General features: G+C 41.6%; 1 protein-coding gene and 1 long non-coding RNA gene across 3 annotated transcripts; one reads left to right on the top strand and one right to left on the bottom strand.

Moving 5' to 3' along the window:
* Nucleotides 1–730: 730 nt before the first annotated feature.
* On the bottom strand, nucleotides 731–18866 carry LOC128783916 (antigen WC1.1-like). Its single transcript, XM_053935091.1, has 16 exons — nucleotides 18797–18866; nucleotides 14125–14439; nucleotides 12676–12984; nucleotides 10851–11165; nucleotides 9736–10047; nucleotides 9122–9439; nucleotides 8124–8438; nucleotides 7135–7449; nucleotides 6318–6380; nucleotides 5917–6231; nucleotides 5691–5726; nucleotides 5249–5390; nucleotides 4847–4945; nucleotides 4210–4277; nucleotides 2981–3133; nucleotides 731–1828 (listed from the first exon to the last, which is right to left on the bottom strand). The coding sequence occupies exons 1-16, from the start codon at nucleotides 18864–18866 to the stop codon at nucleotides 1731–1733; spliced, it is 3243 nt and encodes a 1080-aa protein (XP_053791066.1). The 3' UTR covers nucleotides 731–1730.
* Nucleotides 9186–13291, top strand: LOC128783917 (uncharacterized). Of its 2 annotated transcripts, XR_008429283.1 has the most exons (3): nucleotides 9186–9269; nucleotides 12623–12745; nucleotides 12935–13291. It is a non-coding gene; the product is annotated as an uncharacterized LOC128783917 (long non-coding RNA). The 2 variants fall into 2 exon arrangements; XR_008429284.1 differs by lacking the exon at nucleotides 12623–12745 and having other exon boundaries at nucleotides 9190–9269.
* Nucleotides 18867–24689: the final 5823 nt, after the last annotated feature.

The raw sequence follows: 24689 nt of genomic DNA on the forward strand, positions 1-24689 counted from the left end.
GATCCCTCCTTTGGCTGTAATCTTGATTTTTTTAGCAAAGCGGCTTTCTGAATTATGAGTAACTTTAGCTCAAGAATGAAAAACCTGAATGCCAACAACAGTTTGTGACCCCTCCCTGAAGTCTTAACACCTGAGTACTGGGCAGCGAGCCAATCGTTAGGAAAATATTTGGGAGAGAGCTGGGAAACTTAAGTGTGAAGACTTTACCAAGCATATTGGTAGCAAAAAAAAAAAAAAAAAAAAAAAAGGGACTGAATAAAAATTCCATTTAGAAGAATTGGTAGGATTTCTCCAAAGGAGAACCCTGCCTTGCATTTTTCTCAAGGGTTCAAAAATACTGCAGAGTGTGACTTCAAAGAGTTGCAATAAGTCTCTGCCTCAGGCATCCTCTGGGGTCTGTGGGTTCCTCTCTTCAGGCCACTGGAGCCTGTGAATGTGACTGCTGCTTTCCCAAGTGCTGGTCCAGGCAGTAGTGAGGCTGTGTGCCCCAGAGAAATAAATTTGTACACACAGAGGTGACTCCAACACAGCTGGCTACACAGACTGCAACAAGCACTGCTGCCTGTAACCCCACTCACAAACAACTTCCTTTTGTACCTGCTTTTTCAAAAGTTTAAAAGATAGATTTGTAATGAGTTCAGCTGTAGCCTGATTCTCTAGGATTTCATCCTGTATGCATCTGTTTTCATCCCTTAGAAGAGAAACTTTGCCTGATAGATCCCACAGTTAAGCCATTTTACATCTTTTATTAATCTTGTTAATTGTTAATACGCTTTTAATCCAATTACTCCAATTATCCTAAAAATTTCCTTGTGCAGGTGCCATTCAGGTGCAGGAAGAATGCTGTAAGAGTTTGGCTACAAATTTTAACACATTCCCAATATCAGTCCACTTAGTCACAATGAGGATTATATACATTATTCACTCAACTCAACTGCATCATGCCTGTGACATCAGTTGTTGCCATCTATGAGTCTCCAGAGATTCCTTCTTCCTGGTCACTGCCTGGTACACCTGGAGAGAAGTTCTGTCCTGTGCAGATAGTTCTGACAGGGATAAATAGCTTGCTACACCTTTTTCTGGCATAGAATTTGTTGCCCCTGTTGGTTTCTGCTGCCTTTTACTATTCCTTGCAAAAACTTTCTACTTTCCCCGTTTTCCTGTTAGCCAGGAAAAGTAGATTGCATGATGCAGTTAAATCCCATGGATGTATGTGTTTCCCTCCTGTGCCTCACAGCATGCCTGCAGCACACCTGTCAGATATTGTTGAGGTTGCTGTGGAAGCAATCAGCAAGAATTCTTTTCTCAAAGACTTGGTCAAAACAGAATTTTGATGATTTTCTTGCAGTTCAGTCTCCATTCCAAATAATTCCCAGAAGCTACCCCCATATATCAGGGAGGAAAAGCATAAATTTGTGATATTTGGACAGTTTCTAATAAGAAAATATCATAATTTTAAAATCAACTCAGAAAAAAAAAAGAAGGTATTTAAAAATAAAATCAAAAAGGCCCACTAAGTCTTAGCAACAAGAAATTATAAGAGAGATTTGAAAGATTTTCTTAACAGCCATGCTTCTTTATCTTTCATGTGTGTAATCTCTTTGGAAATAACCTGAACTTATGCAAACTAATCTTAAATGCAGGTTTTTCTGATTCTGCTAGTACAGGATTAGCATTTTATGAGCAGTGGTGTATTTCCAGAAGAAGTCAATACAGCTCAGAAGTCTCTATCAGTGCCCCAGCTCTTCAATGTCGTCATAGCCTGTATCTTCAAGAGCAGGGGATGAGGATCTCTCAGCCTCAGAGGTCCTGTTTCTGGGAATCCAGTCTGAAAACATGAAGGGAAGAACACTGAGATAGATAAATGCACATCCTGTAGGTATTACCTCTGTGTGGCTGTGAAGCTGCTGGTTGTCTCCTTCAGAAATTAGAACCTCAGATAGGAGTGACTGTGAAGGACCTGAGAAATGCTTATGTCACTCTGCCTTCTGCAGTTTGTATACATATCCAAGGATCAAGCTTTATACACAATGTTAGAAGGAATATATTCATGGGCTCAAAAAAAAAAATCTTTAATGTCTCTCTAGTTACTTTGAGTCCTGTATTTTGATTATTTTTTCACATCTTCAATAGGCCAGAAATATTTATCACTACCCCAAAGAGTAGTAGATCAGCTGTTCCACAGTTGTATTACATGCACTGATAAAGAAAAGTCTGTCTTAAATATTTGTTGTTAATTCACACTGAATTATATGGGCCTGACAAAATTTAGTGACAGGTTAAAAACTTAGCTGAATCCATTCTCCATGGACATAGAATGAGATCTAATAAGGACACTTAAGAGACTACAGATGAAGGGAGAAAGGGTCAATTGCATAATTTGAAAAATCCATGTCTAATGATATGTAGTAGTTTACAGAGCACGATTTGAAGCTGCATCAGACATTGAGTCCTCTCAAGACTGTCATGTAGTTGGAAAAAAGGGAAGTATCACACTAGCATCCATAAACAGGATGATATGCTGTAAGAGCTGGTCCTTCTGCTCTACCTGACACTAGTAAGATGTCAGTACCATGCTGTAAAGAAATAATGTAAAGTTTTGGGTTTGAAGCAATTTTTGAAAGATATGGACCTACTGACATGGAGACACATCATGGGCAGAGTGTCATCTTCAAGACCTAAGTAGGAAGTTGACTAATTTAGGTTATGGTTGTGTAGAGAAACAAAATACAAAACATAACTGAGGATAGGTATGTGAACAAACTGTTATCAGTCTTCAAGTACTTAAAAGACTGTTACAAAGATGACTGCAACTCTCTGTCCCCATGGTCATTCCAATGACAAGTAACAATTTTAATTTGCAGCAGTGGAAACTTAGGTTGGGTCAGCCACAGGCAAGAATTTTATGGCTGTAAGGAAACCAGAGCAGAGGTATAGATTAGCTGGATGTAACAGAACAGCACTGTTCTTCTAGCCTCACCTGTCTGGGAATCCTTGTTTCTGTCACTTTCTTCAGGGATCCCAATGATTTCCTGTTCATTCTGCTCAGAAAGAGAAGCATCTCTAGGTCCAGGAGCTTCTGTTGCATCATCATAGCCATCTTCCAGGGTATTTTCAGGCAGTGGAGAATCTTCTGGAACAGTACAGGTATTAACTTCCACTAGGGAAAGCAGTAGCTGATAATCTAGCAACACAGGACTGTAATACTGACATGTCTGTACCTAACTGGAATCCATCCCTCAGCAAATATTAGTGTGCACAGTTTTATTGTATATACATATGCTTACCAATAATAAATGTATAAACAGAAAAGTAAATCAAAGCACTCCTGTTTCACTTTTTACCTAGAAATCAATATTCAATCTGAATAAGAGAAAGAGAAACTATTTAGAATAATTGTCTTCTCTATAAGCACTTCAAAACAAGTAAGGGAAAGCTTTTAATTTGTTTTTTAACTTAAAAAAAGTCTTTAATATAAGAAAAGCAGTAGAAAATAAAGACATGGTGCAGCAGCAGGGTCTGGGATATGGGCAACTGAAGTCCAAAACTGCTTGTGCCTTTGGCAGTTATCTCTTGGACACCAGGCAGTGGCTAACAGAGCATTTTGATCAGCTCTAGGAAAATTCAGTTCTTCTTCAAACACTTCCTCTCCCTCAACTATTTCAAATTATAAAAAAAAAACCCAAAAAACCCAAAAAAAACCCCAAACAAAAAACCCCAAATGTACCCCCCAGGCAAGCCCCACAGCTAGGAATCTGTATTTTCTTCAGATCACTTGGATTATGATCCCTTGATCAGCTCAAATTGTACACCAGTGTTCGTATTTGGAATATGTCTTTCCTCTGTTTTAATTCTCCCCGTTTGTCTCAGAAATGAAGCAACAGTTTACAAGCTATTACGATTGCAATGTCTGGGAGAAGCAGCTGTCACATTGTTGGATTCATGTGACTGGAGCCTGTGAAGTGTCTGCAGAACTACCAGCAAACATTTATTTTGAATGTCTCATATAGAAGAGAAAAGTAGCACTTGTATATGAGATTGTATGACACTCTTCCACCACAAGAATTACACAGAAGATTTTGCATCACAAGGAAATATCACTAGGACATAAAATGAAAGTCTTAATCACTCATAATGCTTTGGATATTAAAAGTTACCCTGATTTGGGATCTTTTTCATTTTTTCTTCTCAAGCCCTTTCTCACATTACCTTGAGTTGCTCCAGGACCATTTTCTTCATCACTGTCTGCTCTATAAAACTGGTCCTTTGGTTTTGAGCTCTCTGAATAAGAATCTAGGCAAATGAGAAAGAGCATGATACCAGATTAAACTCTCCTTAAGTGCTAAAACTGCACCATGAGAAAAAGAGCAGGCTACAGTAATAGCATCCAAGTCCAGCATATTCTTTGACAGTCAGTATTACTTCTGCAACGTTTACAATGGAATAACCAAGAATCCCTCAGGGGGCCCCATAACACCTCTCATAGATCATGTGGGAGGCAAGCCACAAAGGGAAAAAAGCAATCCACGGGAGGAAACCTACAGGGACCCAGCTGCTGTGAGAGAGATGTAATTATTCCTTTTTTTATTCCTGCTTTAAATAATTGCAGAAAAAGGCTTTTTTGGTTTGTTTGTTTGTTTGTTTAACCTATACTGATCTATGGTCTGTGGCTGCAGTGAGCACTGCACAAAACAAACTGTCCTGAGGAAAGAAATTGACAGAGTCCACTGGGCAGGAAACTCCTTTCCTCAAATCCAGGAATTTTAAATTTCCCAATAGATTTGGGAGCTGCAAAGTATCAGATTGGGATCAGAAAGGAGGAGCTTTCCCTTGAGAAAAGCAAGACACACACAGACCTGAGAGGAAAGTCACACCCTGCTTTTCCCTCATCAGGTTATAATCAATCTCTTCATAGACAGCCTCGGAGAAGGGGTCATAGGATAGTCTGGAGCCTGAAAGTAAAAGGTAATGATCACTTTCACAGTCTCTGCTTATATTCAGGCTGGAGTCCTGAAAAGGAGAAGTGCCTTACAGGGATCTACATGACCTAGTTGGTCCTTAGAAAAGCACCAAGAGGTGCTGACTGAGGATAAGCACCTCTGGGCTCTTTCACTGCCAGAAAGTAAATGAAAAATCTCAGTGTGTCAACAGATTCAGTTCATCTCAGTCACCCATCCCCACTGCCTCCCCAGCCAGCTAAACATTTGGGGCCATGTAAAGGAGGCATTTTGTACCAGTCCTGAGAAACCCACCTCTCTGCTGTGCCCTGGCACGTCGGATCTGCCCAGCAAGAATGGCAAGGACCAGGCAGAGGAGGGTCCCCAGGATAATGCAGAGGACGACAGGCAGTGAAAGTCTCGTACTGCCTGTGGCAGGGCGGCGGGGACGATCTGAGTGGAAACGAAGAAGAAACAGGTAGAGAACCACGTGTCCCAAAGGGCTGCTCCTGTGCAGCCCCTTGCTGTGCCCCAGCTAGCAGGCTGAGGCAGGGCACCTGCTGCTCTGCTATGGGTCCTGCTCAAGCAGATAAAATTCAGCAGCTGGGGGTGGTGCCACTCAGTGTTCCTTTATAAAAGGTTGTGGGAAGTGCTTTCTGATGAGCTGAAATAAACTGCTGCTTTATCTGTTAAGTATTAGGGACATTAAATTGTCATTTAATGGGAGAAAGAAAAGAGAGAGAAAGAATTTACCTGCTCTCGTCGGTGATGCTGTTGTTTCTGTCACACCTGCAAAAGGAATGTGAATCCAGATTAAGGAAGAGGCAATTGTGAAATGTAAGGAGAACATCCTCATATAATTTGTGATGTTTTAGCAGTCAAAATTATAAAAGGGCTAGTCACTGGGATGTACAGCTGACATAATGCTCCCCTACCCACCTCCTTCACAGACCTGTATAATAAAGGACCAATCACTAACCAGAGCAGTTCACAGCAGCATCTTCCTTATGATCACAGTTTTTGCCAAACAAAGGCTTGGCAGGACAGTCCCAAAGAGACAGTTCTGTTCCTTTACAGTGCACCTTCTCCAACCAGATGGGACCAGTTCCTTCCCCAAAGGCAGCCTCGCTCAGAGCAGACACAGCAGATCCACAGCCCAGCTGCCTGCATACAACATTGGCATCTGCCACATCCCAGGCATCATCACAGATTGTTCCCCAGGAACCTTGGTGCCACATCTCCACTCTGCCTGAACATTCATCCTCTCCTCCGACGACTCGTAACTTCTCTCTGTCTGCAAAACACAGAAACCTTCTGCTTTACTGAAACAGCAGGAAGGTCTACAAGGACCAGTAAGGAAAAACAAAGAGGTGGAGGTACCTGAACAACTTGTGGAGTTTGGACACTCAGCAAATGCAGCTGGAGATGTTGCTTCTTTTCTTCCTACAGAATTTAAATAATGAAGTAAATAATTTAATTATTCTCTGAAAAAAAAAAATGAGGGAGTATAAAATACCTGAAAATTAACCATCAGGTTAATTATTTCCTGAAATATATGTATGGCCTCTTTAGTTCTTGGTGGATGGCTGTTTGGCTGTTGCTGTGAGTAATAATCTTCCTGATGGTTATGCTTTCCTTCTTCTCATGAGGCAGCTGCAATCCCTTTCAGGATATCTGAATGTCATGTAGAATTCATTTTAATTACATTAAATATATATATGAATACAGACATTGATACCCGTAGGTGTGAAATACTGTCCTAAGAGCGGGCATTAGAAATGGACCTTTAGAACCAAACTGATTTGTACACTTGTCCATGGCTATGTGTATAGCCACACATACACACATACCTCCTTACTTGCAGAAACATAGACGTGGCTCTGGACCTCTTGGGAAGTCTCATCCTAGCTCAGATCTCACAGACTGACTGTGTATCATACATTTTTGCATTAAAAAGTATGCAATGGCACCATCCTATTAGGGAATTCCTTAGGATTTCACTGGGACACAGCACTCTGATAATCTTGTAATTTTAATTTACTCATTTAGACAAAAAAAATGTTGCTGCCATTTTCATGAAACTAGAAATAATATACACCAGATAACAAGTGCACACAAAGTAATTACTTTGATGTCCAATTTTGCATGCATAGGTTAATGTACATGTCTGGCCATATACAAATACATTTCTGATTACCAGTGCAAGTAATGTGGGTCTCTTCAGCTCGGTTATTGCACGACTGAGGATCCCAGGGGTCTGACTGACATTGCCAGAGCGAGCTGTGATGCTCAGTGCACTCAATGTGGTCCAGCCACGTGGGCCCAGACCCTCTGCCGTATTGGAAGTCCGTTGCTATTCCTCCTCCGTCTCCGCAGCCCAGGTGTTTGCACATGGTTGCTGCGGTGCGCAGGGACATGCGATTGGAACAAACGCTTCCCCACGTCCCATTGTAGAAAACTTCTACACGCCCAGCACAGTCATTGCCATTCACCAGCCTCAGAGCCAGGAAATCTGGAAGTGAAGGCATAAAAATGAAATTAGTGCCACAGACTTCTTGTGATGTTTCTTTCCTGCCTGTGTAATAACACTTTTCTTACAGTGCTAACTACTTGTATTGGTTCTACCTGTATTGTGGAGCATGGATGCTCCAGAGGCTGCACTCCTTTCAGGCTTTGTTCTTGCTCCAACATGGGCCCTAACAGGCCCTAACCCCCTTCAAGGGTCATCTGTGTTTTTTTCCACTTCTCTTTCATTTCTCCTCTCTCTTGCTGCTGCCATTCTGTCTTAAATATGCATAAGTAGAGTCACTGTAAGCTACTTGAATGGTCTGATGCTGTAGTGCACAGTGGGCTGTTGCCATTGGTTTCAGAGCCAGCTGTAACTGACTGGAAGGAGCACACAGCCCCTTGCTGTGGAAATCTTTACAAACTCCTCAAATTTATCCCCCAAATATCCCACTACACCACAGACTTTTGTGTGTGTGTGTGTATTTGTTTGTGTGTATAATATGGGCTTCTGTAGATCCTTTGCATCTTGGTAGGACCAAGAAGATGTGCTGACCAACCGTGCTTTGTCATCAAGACAAGAGGAGGCTGTCCAAGCAAGTCCCCACTATTCTCAACTTCCCTGTTATACAACCCTCCTGTTTGAACCCACAGGCTCAGAAAAGGGTTTTCCAAACACACCTGAGCACAGGACTCCAGCATCCTCTTTGTGTTGGCAGTTGTGCTGGCCCCACACCCTAGAGGGACATGCCCAGAGATCAGATTCAGCCCCAGTGCAATTCACATCATCCAGCCAGATCTGCCCTGACCCTTCACCATAATGAGCAGAGACAAATGCCTCGATGGCATGCCCACATCCAAGCTGTTTGCAAACAACATTGGCATCTGATAGATCCCAGCCATCATCACAGATGGTGCCCCAGATGCCATGATGATAAAGCTCTACTCTCCCAGCGCAGCGGTTTGTTCCATTCACCAGCCTCATCTGTCTGCTGCCTGTAAGAAGAAAATCCAGCTGTCAACATGCAACTATAATGCACAGGTCAGCATAATGGCAATATTTTTAAAGCAATTTTAAGACATCATGTTCATGTTACATCCCAATTCTTCTACTATGGTTGCTTGGGCAGAAGTCCTGTGAGGCTAAAACTGCATAAGGAAAAGGTCTACTCCTGCACCAGGTGAATGTTTGAATAATTCCAGTGAGATATTGCCAGCAAGAAGTGTATAATCATACCACCTTATCTTAGAAAGCCAGACAACCCGTTTTCTGTCTATACTAATTTTGTTGGAGACAGATACTCTTCCTGTTACAGATGGGTTACAAAATCAGAGAAAAGTAGAAACAGTTGCAATATTCTGTAGAATAGCTGCAAGTATGTATAAATATAGAAATGTCACAAAATAAAAGCTATTTAATTCTCAAGTGGCAGTAAGAATGCTTGGCAATCATAGCCAAATTAGTGTTCTTATGGCTTCTGTGTTCTAATAGTTCTTTTTGACTCTGGAAGATAATTCTGTAAGAAATTCAGATGAAGAAAGTATTATATAAATTACACTTGCTTCCTTAGTTATCAACAAGCTCAGACTCATTCCACCTTAAGATCTGTGACACCACAGCACAATGCGGGCTGGAGAAATCCTAGGAAACATTCTGTACCTTTCACACAGTGACTCACCTGAACAAATCACACCAACGTCTTCAGAAACTCCTGTTGGCACTGTCTGATAATGGGAGGTGTTGCAGAGCATCAGCTGAGTCTCGTTTCCAGTACACTGGACACTCCTTAGGCCAACAAGACCCATGCCTCGCTCAGACTTTGGAAGGTAATAGGCTTTCTCGGCAGTTCCACACTGGAGCTGTCTGCACACCACATGGGCATCCCTAATGTCCCAGTCATCATCCAGGACTCTGCTCCACATACCATGGAGGGAGATCTCAACTCGCCCACCACAGCGGCTCTCACCCCCCGAGAGTCTGAGTGATTCAGCAAGACCTGGGCTCAGAAGAGTTGGGAAATATATTGAGTGACATCTACTTATCTCACTGCAGTAGAAATAACTTGCAGGAAAGCTATGAAAGACAAATTTCTCTGCTGGCAAAATATTAATTCCCTCCACTGATTAAGGAGACTGCCCCTGTTAAGACTTTGTTTGCTTTCATGCACACAAGGGCCTGCAAGGGAAGGCAAGAAAGGCTTCGTCACCTCAAAGACTAGATCCTATCAGTGAGATCACCAGCACTGCTTTGGTCTGAAGTTGCACCACCCATAAAAGGCCACTCCTGACTTACCTGAGCAAGTTACAGTGGCTACTTCTTTGGCTGAACAGGTTGGATTGCCCAAAGTCACTTGAACACAATCCCATAGGCAGGACTCTGTCCCTTTACAGTGAAAAGCATCTCTCCATACAGGCCCATTTCCATCCACAAAACCATCTTCCATCTGGATTGATTTTGCATAGCCACAGTTCAGCTGATGGCAGAAGACACTGGCAGCCTGCAAATTCCAGTGGGAGTGGCAGAGTCTTCCCCATGTGTCTCCATGGCGGATCTCCACTATGCCAGAGCACGTAGTGCCATTCACCAGCCTGCCCCCTGGACACCCTGAATGTAAGAGAAAGGGAATATTGGAGTGTTACATTTGCTCAGGGGCAGGACCTGGAAGTGACTGGGAAACAGGAATGAGTTTTCCTTATCATTCAGTAGTAAAAATTACTTATCTGAGTCATACTCATAACTAGAAACTTCCATACTCATAACTAGACTTCAGTCCAGCCTATTTTACTGAGAAGAATAGCTAGAACTCAGGATTTGCAATTTTTTAAATCAGGGCACTAGGTTTTGGGGCTTTGGGTTAACCAATAGACCTTAATTTTTCAAACCAATATCACTGAGGGCCTACAGCTCTGCATCCTTCAACTGCTGGTCCAAGTCCTCACTTAAACCTGGACCAGGAATTCAATCCCTGCCTCAAGTACATGACAGGTGTAACTGTCTCCAGTCTTGCCTCATGCTATGCCTGGCTGTTCTCTCCAGCCAGACCCTACATCTCTTTGTTTGCTTCAGCTTGTCTGGGACTGCTCATAGACCTTATTACCAATACCTTCCTCTGTCCTCTGTGCAGATGCTTTGGATTGTGTCTTGGTGGCAAGGACTCTGCCTGTGCTGTGCTCAGCCTCTGTGCCCAGATCATCCTGGCTTGTGCAGCAGCCCTGCTCTTGCTGTTACCTGACACTAGGAGCATTTTAGAGAGAGCAGCCTTGTGGTATAGTTGAAGTGCAGCCTTGACTCCTGTTGCAGCAGTCAAAAGACAGAGCCTGACTCCACATATGCCCTCTGAATTTTGAGTCCATATTTTTCCTCAAGGAAATTTTTCAGTTCTCTTCATAGACCTTTCCACTGCTCACCTGAGCATACCACATGAGCCTCTTTTCCAGCAGGGCATTCATCCTGACCCAGAGCACGCACAAGACAGTCTCTCAGGAGTGAGCCATTCTTCTGGCACCTGAATGTGGCGTTCCAGACAGATCCATTTCCTTCCCCACAGGACTGTCCACTTGGTATCAGCAGTGCAACTCCACAGTCTAGCTGCTGGCAGAGGATGTTGGCAGCTGGTAAATCCCACAGGTAGTCACACAGGGTTCCCCATGTGCCTCCGTGAAGAAGCTCTACTCTCCCTGAACATGTGGTATTGCCATTTGCCAGCCTGTACCCACCGTAGCCTGCAGAAAGAATAAAGGAACTTAGCAGTTACTTTTGGGTTTTTGTGCTACTGCACTGAAAACTGTAAGAGAGCTCTCTCTATCTGCCAGAAACTAGCACTCACACATCTCAGGTTACTGGAAAGCATCTTAGAACAGGATACCAGCTCTGGAAAAAAGGCACTATTGTCCATGTTGTAGCCTGCACTATATGACTAAAAGAATTTGAGTCTTTAAGTTCAGTGTCTCCTCTTTGCTCTGCTCTCTCCTCCCCTCACAATACTGCTGCTACCTTACAACATCTTCTCTTGCAGAGGCAGTTTCAGCACTGCCTCGCATGTGAGGAACTCAGGGTAGGAGCAACTGCTATCACTCTCTCTCCCAGTAGCTGGCCATGTTACATTTCCTAGTAAACAGAAACTGCAGTGGGGAATTCTCAGCTTTCATCCATGCCCCAGAGCAAGGCTCTGAACACCACAGGCCATAACCATCAGTATATTGACAATAAATTAAGGATGGCATGGATGGCACTGTGGTGTCCTACTGCCAGCCCCATGCAGTCCTTCTGTCTTCTCACATTGTTACCTTCTACCCTTACCTTGTCCTTGCATTGTACCCCTGATGAGCCCAGGGTTTCAGCTCTGAGCTAAGACTCTTGCAAGGTAGAGGCAGGAGCCAAGGCCTGCTAGATGCCTTAACTGAGGTGTTTGGCTGCCACTGGTCACAGTGTCCAAAGCAGTCTTGAAACAGACTGCTTTGAAAGAAGCCCTGTGGATGGGAAATGGACATGAGCTCCAGCCCTGTTCCAGGCTTGTTTTGTGTCAGACTGTTGCCAGCAGCTCTGCCCCAGGTTTAGTTTGCCCCTTTAGAACTGTGGCCTCAGGAAAAAAAGTTGTGTTTATTAGGCCTAATCTTCACTTTTTCAAGTGTGTGGCAATACACAGCTGTATTCAGAGCCCCCTGCAGCCATGACTGTGTGAAGTTCTTAAGGGTTACCTTCCAGTCTCAATGAAAGTCATCTAGGCCTCTGGCAATTTTTTTTATTTTTAATAACTTGCATTTGTAACTTGTGCCTCCTTCAGCCTTTTGGAGATGTGGTACCTCTTCCAGTTCTGTAATTAACCGAAGTGGCAGGGATTAACATACACACTGGTACCACAGGAAATAAATTAATGTCTCAATATTCCTGCTTTTCTGCTCTGGCCATTTTTCCTTTTATTTATAAGAGAAGGATGTGTAGAACATTCTTAGGACCATTGAGTGCATATTTCTAATAGCATAAAAGAAATAACAGCCCTTTTGAGATCTCTGTGTGGTAGCGATTAGAACAGCCCATGTTAGATGCAGCGTTTTGGTAGAGTGAATGAGGCATTGTGGGACTACTCTGTTATTTTCTGGTCCCTCTTGAATGGCTCAAAGCATTCAAGGATCCTGAGGACCACAGAAGTGTACAGATGCTCTGAACTGTGGGTTAACAGGAAGAAGACATATAGGACACTGGTGAATAATGTCCATCAGTCCAAAGTCTCACCTGAACACACAACAGTGGCATCATGAGAGCACGTGTTAGTATGGTGTATATTCCTGGGACAGTCTGCAAGGTGAGTCTCATTCCCTACACAGTTAAACTCTTCCTGCCAGATCAGCTCATGTCTGTCTCCAAAGTGAGTTCCTCTCAAGGTATCCACAGCCTGGCCACACTCTAACTCATTACATATAACAGAGGCAGTTTTGAAATCAATGTGTGAGAAACAGACAGTGGCCCAAGTTTCTTCTTTCTTTACTTTCAGATGTCCTGAGCAGGCAGTGTCCCCTCCAGTCAGACGCAGATCAGAGAAGCCTGGAAAAAAACCCAAAAAACAAGAAATCCAGCATCAAGGGTTGGTTGCACTGACATATTTTTATAAATCTTGTACCTTAATAGGCAAGACACATTTCACTTCTCTGAGGACCACTGATACTTTTGAAATGTGACTGGGGTAATTCCTGTATAACACTGATAAAGAACAAAATGGTGTATGAGATTGCTTATTTCTCAGTATGTGAAAATAAGAAATCCTTGGGAAAGAAGGAAGGAAGCTTTGAACATCTGCCAATGACTGAGAAGTAGCAATTCCCAAATACATAAACAGACAAATAGTAATTTACTAGTGTGTGTCCTTGAGACTTCTTTATTTCAATGAATAGGAAGCTGAAGCACCCCAGGAAGAGGAAACAGGAAATGCTGCACCCAGTTTCAGAAATTGCTAAAAAGTCTGGAGATCTACAGGCTGACCAGCCTCACTTTGGTACTCGAAAAAATTATGTAGTGGGACTTGCAGAAACTCATTTGTGGGCACAAGGAGATAAATGGGAAGAGTCAGCATGGTTTTATCAAGCATGTATCATGCCTGTGGGACTGTAATGCTTTTTCTGATTAAAATGGATTTATGGATGAGGGGACAGCAGCACATGTCATTTACCTCACATTTAGCACTGCCATTAACACTATCTTGCACAATATTCTTATGTCCAACAACTAGGATGTTACTGTCTGGATGGAAGGACAACATGGTTAAGCAGCTGATTGAATGGTCAGGCTCAGTCATTAGTGAGCTGCACTCTACCTGAAGACTGTCAGCAAGTGGAATATCACTTGTTGGGTCTTTCCAGAGGCCTGTTCTGCTCAGTGTCTTATCTTCTTGGAGGTAGTGATGGAGTACACTCTTATGATTTTGGAGGGGTGGGGAGATCACATAGTGTATTTTTTCTTTTTTTTTTTTTTTTTTTTTTTTTTTTTTTTTCTTGTTCTATGTAATTTAATATGCTCATATGATGTCATTGCTGTGCCCAGGCTTGCACTCATAGTCAGCAGAAGACTAAATGCTAGAGCAACTTGCTTTGGATGAGTAGAGGGAGTACTTGGCTTTATCCAACTAGGACAAAGTTTGATCCCAGGCTCATAGTTTTTTCTATTATACAAGGCTGAATCACTTCTTACCTGAGCAGATCACTCCAGTATCAAAGTAATGAGGGCAGGTAAAAACACCCCATCCTGTGTGTGAGCAGTTCCAGAGAGCAGATTCGTCACCATGGCAATCAACTCGGTACAACCACGTTGGTCCAGTTCCTTGTCCAAAATGAGCTCGACTTAGGGCCTTAACAGCAAATCCACACTGCAGTTGCTTACAGACAACCTCAGCATCCTTTATGGTCCAGTCGCCATCACACACGGTTCCCCACTGCTCCTCATGTTTTACTTCCACTCTCCCAGAGCAGGGGCCAGTTCCATTTGACAGCCTCAGTTCATCAGTGCCTTCAGACAGAGCAAGGATATGGAAAGGCCAGAGCTTAATCATGATAGTCTATTGCAGATGTTAATGAGGTCATTACTGCTCTTAATTTACTCTTACATCAGACTTATTTGGTTCACTTTTCTAAATAGCCCAACTTAAAAGAGTGTTTTGTTTTTTTTTTTTGTTTTTTTTTTTTGCAAGGAGTTATGTCAGTATTTACAAGTTTGAGCTAACTGCACTGCTAAAATGTAAATTATTCCTAATGACAGGCAAACTTTCTCTTTCACTGAGTTATCAGGGCTGGGAAATGCCAAGTAATGTCCCTGCTTTGTGATTCACAAAGCCTGCCACAATAAACACTGGCAACTGGAGTGCGTGAGGGGACTGCCTGTTAGTGTGTGATTGCTACAGTAGATCAAGCTTCATTATCCTGTGAGTTAATTGGCCTGAAAGCCAACTTCGTGTGTCTTTGGGAGTGAGGTAGCTGGAGGAGTTGGCTACCAGAGGGATCAGAGGGGCCAGGCCACCTACTGGAGAGGTGATAAGGTCAGGGGGTCTACTTGAAGACTCAGGTCAAAGTTGGTTTCTGGGCTGCAAGGGCGCATTGCTGGATCACATCCAGTTTGTCCCCAGCAGTATCCCCAAGTCCTTCTCCATGGGGCTGCTCTCAAGCCATGCATCCTCCAGTCTGTGCTGATCCTGATGGTTGTCCTAAGCACCATGCATTTGGCCTTGTTGAACTTCATGGGGTGAGGCTCATTTTTCAAACCTGTCAAGATTCCTCTGGATAGCATTCCTTCCCTCGATGTCTGTGCCACTGAGCTTGGTGTCCTCTGGAAACTTGCCCAGGGTGAACTCAATCCCTCTACCAATATCAATAGTAAGGATTTTGAACAGTTCCCATCCCCTGAGGGACACTACTTGTTACTGATCTCTGTGTGGACATTGAGCCATTGACTGTAACTCTTTGGATGCATCCATCCAGCCAATTTCTTATCCATTGAATAGTCCATCCAACAAACTCACATATGTCCAATTTAATGACAAGGCTGTTGTGTGGGACCACATCAAAGGCCTTAGAGAAGTTAAGATAGATAATTGTAAGGCCACTTGCTGTTTATGTTTGTGTAAAATGTGTCACATATCACATGTTTCCGTCTGCGTGGGCAGCCAGGTACAGCTGTGGCGTGTGTGGGTATATATTTGTATGTGGGTATTACATATGTGTGACTGTTTGGACTAAAAGCCCCACTACCAGCTGGATCAAAGGCACTGCTGTTTGAAGCATGAAAGAGGATACTTATGAAATGGGTAGAAAATCAAATAGTAGAAAACTACATGCAGGACTCTTGTATTCCCAGGTTAAGGACAGACTACAAGCTAAACATGCAAAGGAAACAGGAAGAAGTTGGCCACTACGTCTGACTTTTGTCTTCCGTTTGATCAGATTTGCATTTCAGCATGTTATGGAACAGATAAATCCCTGAAGAGGGCTGGCAACTTCTGTTGGGCCTGGGGGATTACTTGGATTGACCACATAGCTAAAGGAGGTTTACAGGACAGTCGCATAAGAAGCCTAATAACTTTGGTCACAAGTTTTTACTGTTTCAAGACCTGACACACCATGGAATATTAAAGCAAACATTTATAGAACAGGTTTGATCCAATTGTCAATATCCTGAGTGCACTAAGAATCCTTACTGACCTTGGCCTTCCCTACCTAGGTTTTCCACCTGCATGCTCTGCCCATGGGCCCATTTAAGCACAGACCTGGACCTTCTCTCACTGCCTGTGCTATGTGGGAGGTGCATCTGTGTTCCACGCTGGCACAGCCATGCCTGGCCACGGACCCTGTTGATCTGCACTCATAGTCACAGGGACCAGGTGCCAAGAGAAACCTGTAGTACTCATCCAGACCCAGCACTGGGCACTGATGTAGATGGAAAGCAGTGCAGCTGTGCAAATCTTGCAAACAGCCCAGGAAGATCATCTCCTATCAATGATGGCTTTTGATAAGCAACAAAAGATAATTTGCATTAAGAGCCTTGGGTTTTCCCATAAGATTTTTTTAAAACAATCCTTTATGTAAAATATCACCTTCCCCTCTTCCTCAAAAGAGAGAGGGGTTTCTACATATCATACATCTTGCTGTGACATGAGATTATTTAATTTTTCTTTGCATTTGGAAACAAATATAATTCTTCTCTCTAGTCACTGCAAGTGTGTCAGTCTTAACCCAAGAGCTGGTGCTAATGCAGCCATTTCTTTCCAAAACTAACCATTGCTTCATTTCTTATTGCAGAGTAAAAAGCTAGCAGTAGCCAATTGGAAGGCAATTTTGCCTCCATCTTCATGTGGTCTGTAACTGCTTCATCACACACAGACAATGTGGCTTTGACACATCATCACCTCTCATACACAGGCAAAGGCTTTACCTCTTTGCTAACACTGCTGGATTTCCTCACAATTTCTTGCCTTTCATTTAAATTTGGAAACAAACAAAAAAAAAAAAATAAAAAGGTGGTTATTCAAATGACTGACAATTGGTAACTTCCAAAACCTATTTTTTTCTGCAAAATACCCTCTCTTTTCAAGTCTCCTGAGTAAGAAAGTCATATGCATAGTACAATCCTTAGGTAACTAGAAAACCACTTTGTGCTTGCAACATGTTGTCTTGGGGGGGCATCATCTTTCTGTAATAAGTCTTGTAAGTCTCTAGAGAGATATTCGGGAGAACAACACCCAGAGTATTTGAAGAACACAGTCCAAAAAAAAAAAAGAGTTTCCTCAGCTATAATATTTATACATTTAAAAGGATAGTGGATTCTAAGAAAAGTTGAATTCCTAATACATTTTTAAACAAACCAGTTAACCAATTTCTATTAGCCATATCCAGGAATAAAACAAACAGCTCTTCACTCAACTGTATGACCTCTGCACTTGAATTTTTAAATAATTGTACATCTATTGTTTTCAACATGTAACAGCATGCAAGACTGGATGCAGAGGTAGGCATAACCCAATTGACAGGTTTAAATATTTCCTAATAAAAGCTATCATTTGCTGTAATCACCCTTCTGTGAATTTTTAATGATACGTACAGGTACAATTTTGTATTTCCTCACATTCCACAGCACGTCCCACAAGTACCTTCATTGAATTCAGTGGTTTGGTGTTCTGCTTGGCTGAGAAGACATGAGATTTTTGCTTGCCCCAGCTGTAAACCCGGTTCTTCTTGTAGGCAAAGATGAGGGTGCACCATGCATTCCTGTCCCCAGGCTCTAAGAGGAGGTTTCCAGCCCAGGCTGGCTCCCTCAGGGACAGATTTCTAGCTCACTCCCGGAGAGTTATGACTCCTGCACTGCTCTGCACAGTGCTCTGTGCCTGGGTGACATCAGAACTCCCATAGCAGCATGGAGAGTGCAAGTGCTGCCAGATCAGAGATGAGGGTGGTAGGGTGCTGATGATGGTGTCATTGTAAAGCTACTCTTGTCTGCATCTTCCAGTGAGTCTGTTCCTGTTCCCTGATGTTAACAAGGAGTTGGCAGAAAAGTCACTCTCATTTCTGCTCAGTTGACACTAAACAACAGCTCAGTTGACACTAAAATGTCATTACAAAGGTGTCTAAATAAAAACCGTTTCATATTATGAAAATGTAAGTCAAGAGTGATTCCTGTTCCCTGCCATGTGAACTCTGACTGCATCCACACAATTGGTGAGAACCTTCAAGACTAGGGCCATGCTATTGCAAAATATCAACCCTGAAGTCTTGTTCTCATCATATGGGGATGTGACCACCACCACAATGCCTTAATGTCATCTCTACATGTGTAGAGAGAAAAAAATGAAGTTTCCCAAATCTGTCTCTCATCACCAGCATCAAGCATGTACACATAGCTCCAGAAGTGCAGAGAGACAAATAGTGAAAAGCTTCAGATATACAGGAACAACTGAGGAGATATAGTGTTACCCAAACTCCACTGGACTTGTAGGGTAGAGCTACATCATTTTAACTGGTGTTGACAAAGACCTGGAATCATTAATTGCCTCTACAAAGAGTTCAGCAGGAGAGATAAGACAGTAATAAGAATATCCAGCTGGTTTTTAGTACAGCTAAACTGTTTACAAAATTTGGACTTGAATTCTTATGAGAATGGCTAGTCACTGATATCTGAGTAAAATACCAAACTTTTAGAAAAGGCTTACCCTTCCTTATCTCAGGATTACCAAGGAGATTGATTCAAAGACAGAACACTCAATATTTAAACACCATTTTGTCACTGCTTTAGAGGTTGGTAGAAGAACACCCTATTTCTATTAAATTTGCATACTTTTTTTTTATCTCACTGCCTTATGCAAAATACAGTATGTACTTACCCAGGGAGACCTGAATGGAGAGGAGAATCAACCACAGCACTGGAGCAGAAAGAAGTCCTTTTATTGCCATCCTGACCACAGATGGATGAAACTTCACTCTCCAGGCACAGCCTAGCTAAAACTCTGGCTGGGCATTCCAGTATCTCACAAATGACTGCAAAGGAGGAAATATATAGATTCACGTGCTAGCATGAGATACCTGAAGGAACCAATAGAAATATTGTTCACCTTTTTAGACATTATCAGCAGATTAATCTCCAATCTGAAGGAGGCAAAACCTCCAATAAAATTCAAAAAGTGTACTTTTGACCTTATATGAAGGATGATTGTGTATCTGATGTCATCATCGGAATTGTCTTACTGTGGGACTAACACTGGTGGCACAGGCAGAGCATTGTGCAAAGTGGTTATTTCTCACCTGAAAAAGGATTATGAAAGTGCAGAACACTGGTCATTTATGAATCACTTCAGAAGAAAAAAAGGCAAAGAAAATTCCTTTAATTTGTAGCTTACCTGTCATATTGGAAGAAATTGTACTCCAATCAACAGAAATGGTGTTTATCGCTAGAAGTGGTTTGGTGAGTAAAAAATGTTACCCTCTCTGTCTTTGGGGTAGGCTTAAGGCTTCCATTTTTGGTCACAACTTTTTGGGCAGAAGGTCTTAAAAAGATCTTCCTTAGGATTTGAATTACAGGCTTTCCTGTTTCCTCTGCTGAGTTTCTTTTTGTTTCAGGTGACCACTGCTGGTAGTTCTACACCCCTCTCTTCACTCTAGAATGGCAACTTTAGGGAAATAAAAGATGCTATTAATTAAACAGTGGTTACTTGACTCATTCTGACAACTGGAACAAGTTGCAGAATGCTGTTTGCAGCAATCTAAACACACATTTCCCTTTATGACACTGACAGCATCCTCCTTTTGTCTGATGGTATCTATCTGCCCTTTATCCAAAATCCTGAGTTCAGTAACATCCATGCTGTTGGGTCCTTAGAGCACCAATCTTTGCACCTCTTCCCCTTCTCATTGGGCTTTGCTTGTTCAAGTTCTGTGTAACTTTGCAACAGGATAGCCTTGGGTCAGACTTCTGCAGAAATAAATGAGAGGAAGAGCAGAGGCTGTCTGGAAGATGAGACTCTGGCTAGAGGCTGCCTGTTCTTTGCTCAGGACCTCAGACACTTGCCTGGGGTCTCTTCTAAAGCTACAGGGCAGCCAGGCTGGGGTCTGGCCATGAACTTTGCTGGTACCTGGCTCTGATCTGCTGACTTGACTTTACGGCTTGATCTTGTTTTTTTCTGGATTGCCTACACTGCTGGCTTAACCTTGCTGCTGTTGCTGACCTATTCTGGAGGTTTCTTGTTTAGGTACTATGGTATTGCAACTCTTGTGAGGACCTTGCTTCATGCCTAATTTGCTGTCAGCTTCAGTTCCTGGCTGTTCTGTCCTGTTTCTGCTACCTGATACAGATGTCTGAAAACCAGAAAGTTACTGCCACTCCATTGGAAATGTGGTTGGGGTGGGGAAAATCCCACTACAGATGTGCTAATGAGAGATAGGTAAGGCATCCCATTATCATGTCGCTTCCTATAGTGAGGTTCAGTGGTTTCACTTAGCACTATTCTTTGCTGATAGGTGTCCACCAACTGAATTCTCACTGACATTTTAAACCCACTCCAGGAAGCCTTAGAGTACGATCTGTTTGTCAGCATACTGGCTCTTGATGACCAGAGCCTCTTTTATGGGCATGGTGTCCATGTAGCCAGGTATGTGCCAGTGCCCATGGATGTTAGAACAGACAGCATGAAAGAAAGCTACCTCGTGTTGTGTTAAAGGATGCTCAGGTGAGATATTGGGAAAAAATTCTTCACTGACAGCATTGTCAAACACTGGGACAGACTCCCCAGGAAAGTGGTTGAGTTGCCATTCACAGATTTATTTCAAAGATATGTAGATGTGGCACTTAGGGATGCAGGTCCTTAGGTTTAGTGCTAGGTTAATGGTTGGACTTGACATTAATATATTTTCTGACTAAAATGGTGCTACGATTCTGAGAAAATCAGGCAGGAAACAACAGAACAACTCTGAGATATTTTGCTTAAGAAACTGAACACAGTACTTTGCTGACCAAAATGATGTGCTAGAGTTGGATATACAGAGAATGTCTTCAGGGATTATCAGAGGAATACAAAGTCCATTTTACAGTCAAAGGGTAATGAAGAGCCTTCAAAAAGTTGTCAGCCTAGAAAACAAACTTTTACTTCTAAGTATTTTGAGATGGGTTAACACTAACTAGAACATGGACTATATAATGTAAAGAAAATAAAGTATATCACAAGGGAATTTCTAACAACAAGAAAAATAAGGCCCTGGAATTAGGTCTGAGTAAAAATGGTGACAGAAAACTTTTGCAGTGATGACCAAGGTCATAATTACTGAAAGGAGCTATTGGGCGTGTTTCATTCCGTTAACACAAGTGTCGATTTGGGGACTCCAATGGTCCCCTTAAATCCCTTCTCCATTGTTCAGGAATTACCACAACAGACCCTCTGGATAAATAATCCTTTTGCTACAAATACAAGAGAAGATTGCTGTAGAGCAGACAGAAAGGCCTTACTCCATAGTGACCATATAGCATTTTAATCTGGTACTTGACAACCAACTCTGCCCTGAGGATATGCAACATCTCAGACTATGATTGACACAGTGCAAAGTAAGTAGGTCAGTGAAGGGACAATGAGCAGGATTAGTGGAATATTTATTGGTTAGTGAGGTACAGATGGGGCTCAGGTAGGCAACCATTAATGAGCCTGTAGTAGTCCTAGAGAGTCAAGCAAGGATGTGATGGTTTCATGAGTAAATTTGCAAATTTTCCTGTTGATATTCAAGTCAGGAGAGAAAAAGATCACAATTAATGTCTATTAGATCACTTCTTACTAGTTAGGCTATTAGTACAATCATGCTGTTATTATTAATAGTGGATAACAATTCACACATTATGCCCAGTTATTGTCTTACACTGAGACACTCACTGATTGTTACCTCATATCCTGATGTGCTTGTGGCCTTGAGAGACTTGAGAATCTTGATGTTCTGAGTTTTTCTGTTCTTGTGAATCTGCAGGATTGAGAGTCTCCCGACCCTATGTATTCTTAGGAGAGTTTCACTTGTCTCTCAGCACCTACCCATTCTTTCTTTGATCTGTTTTCTGGTATCACAGGTACAGGCCCTGCTCTTTCATGCAGATTCAGCCCATGTGGGCTTTAATGACAGAAATGCAGAGCCAGAGTTGATCCAAAAGCCATCATGCATCCCACGGGACACTGTCCTGTCCCATTATTTCAGCTTGCAGCAGTAATCTTCACCTCCAATCCCTCTGAACACAGTTCTTTTGTACCTGTGGGAAATTTATACCTTTACTGCTGCACATTATAAATAGAGTTTCAAAGTACATCACTCACTGCAAGATAACTAAGAGACAAACCACACTTGCCTAATTGTTTCAATTCAGAGTGTGAACTCTTTTGTACAGAAGGCTGTACACATTTCTGAAGGCTTCCTCTGGGTCTTACGACTGTCAGTCCCATACGCCTGTGCAAGTGAGAAAGATAAGCACACCCAAATGCATGTCTTGTGGTCTGAAGTTAATACAGGCTGCTTCAAAACTTGTTTTGGGGCTGTGTAAGTACATGTGCCTTTGAATTGCCGTTATCTTTAAACACAACATAGATGGAGTTAAGAGATGAAGGTAATACAGTGAGTACTAAGGAAAAGATGGGGCTGCCTGAAGGAAAGCAAGCAGTTAGGAAGGAAACCACTTTCTTCCTTACTCAGGCTGTGCTGGAGGGATTTTGAGTTTCAGAGAAATGAGATGTATCTTGTGGTTAAGATAAACCTGAGCTTTGAGATGGATTAATCTCTGTATCTCAAACTGACAATGGTTTAAACAGACATCTGAAATGAAGTTATCTGGAGTGGTATTTACCTTTGTGTTATCTTTATTAATGTATTTGTCAAAACCTTCCAAAAGCTAGTTATATATTTACTGTCTTGTGAGCCCAAATGCTTTTGGAGAAGTGTCAATCAGAAATTTTTCAGTAAAAGTATCACTTGAAGAAAGTGGACTCTAAAGAAATATTAATATTTGACAAAATTTGGTTTCAGGGAGACTGCAAGAGTGAGCCAATATGATTTCTATTGTAAGAAAAGATAAGATGTTATTCAGTTTCGGAATAAACTGTATTTTGATCTTATGACCCATTGAATGAAGAGTTAAACAAATTGAAAGTAAAGTTTTAATTATTTCTTTAAATTGTGGTCTAAGGCATATGTTTTCAGTGCACTTCCACTGAGACATTTTAATTTATAAATACATTTATACAGGCTTTTTTTGTGACTATTGTCGCTTTCTGTACTATTTTTCCTTAATAATTAAAAAAATCTTTTTATATGATTCTCTGTTACTTTTTTCTCCTCAAGTTTTGTTAATTCCAAGTAATCATGAAATCACTATTTATTCAAACCGCGTATATTAAAATTACCTTGGGGTCGCTGTATAGGATTTCATGTTAAGTGTGCAATCAGCTAACAATGAAACAACTGACCACTGAAAATTTGCATAAATTATGGCAGATTATGCTCTGACCTTTGCTTGAGAGAATTGTGAGGACTAGTTTTTAATTAAATGCCAGCATCTCAGTTCTCAAGATCAAAATGATTCAAGTTTCAATAGGGACCAGGTGACGTGTATGTCTGTGTTTATCCCTTTTTGTAAGACAAGGTTTCTAAACTTTTCCTCTGAATATTTAAATCTTCCATCCCTGAATTTGAAGGCACAAGTTAAAAACAGTGGACCAGGTCTCTCTGGTAGCTGGTCTCCAACCCCACAATTTCTCCAGACCAAACCAGCATAACACCACAGTTCTAGCTTAAGAAAGGGATTTCAGATGTGATCTGAGGGATACAAATCACTCATTAATCAACATTCTACTGCTGACTGCAATGTTCGTCTATTTTCTTCCTTCAGCACTGCTGATTATTTATTGCTAATAATTGAAATCTGTTTTCCTTTTGTAATTCAATTACGGTTACTATGAGTGTGTGTGTGGGCATGTGAGACAGAAAGAGAAAGAGGGAACTGTGCAAGTGTATTTGCTTTGTGAATAGCTATTAATTTAAAATGTGTGGTAAAAAATAGCTTCTTAATTAATAAAAGACATAGAAGTAAATATTTTTTGTGCTCTTTCTGCATGGCAGAATCTTCTATCAAGTAAAATGGAATTTGCAGTAAACATTATGTCTCATGTCTTGGTACATAAAGGAGAAAATCTGTCCAAGAGTTGCAAGGTCTGCTATTATGTACAGCTGATTGAATCTTTAAATTTTCATATTTGGAAAACAGAAGAATGACTATATCTTTACAAGGAAATAATTTCAAAACTGAAAATTTGAGCATCAGATGTGATTAGTACTTTTTACTAATGTTTGGAGGGTTTTATAATTTTTTTATCATCATAAATATATAAGGCATATTTTCAATATGCTATGTTAAAGTTATTTGTTATGTTTCACAAGTACCATCTGCATATAGGCATTAATCAAACTAAAATCAGGATGATAGTATTGCTTTTAAGATATATACCCAGAAAAAGACAAAGTTGTGGATGTCCAGGAAAGCCTTAAAAATGCAATAGGATTTTCCATTTCTCTTAGCTGAGGATAGAATTCTTTGATTTTAAAAGCCCAACCCGTAATTACAGGGATGCAAACTACAGTGAATAGCTGTTTGCATGTTCTGTTAGTTGCTGCATTTAACTCTTTCTATGTTAAATTAAGAGAACCTGTGGCTCATCCTCCTTTACATTCCATATTGTGCCCAGGAAGAACAGGCAATAAAAA

This window comes from Vidua chalybeata, chromosome 2, assembly GCF_026979565.1.
Source record: "Vidua chalybeata isolate OUT-0048 chromosome 2, bVidCha1 merged haplotype, whole genome shotgun sequence".
NCBI lineage: Eukaryota > Metazoa > Chordata > Aves > Passeriformes > Viduidae > Vidua > Vidua chalybeata.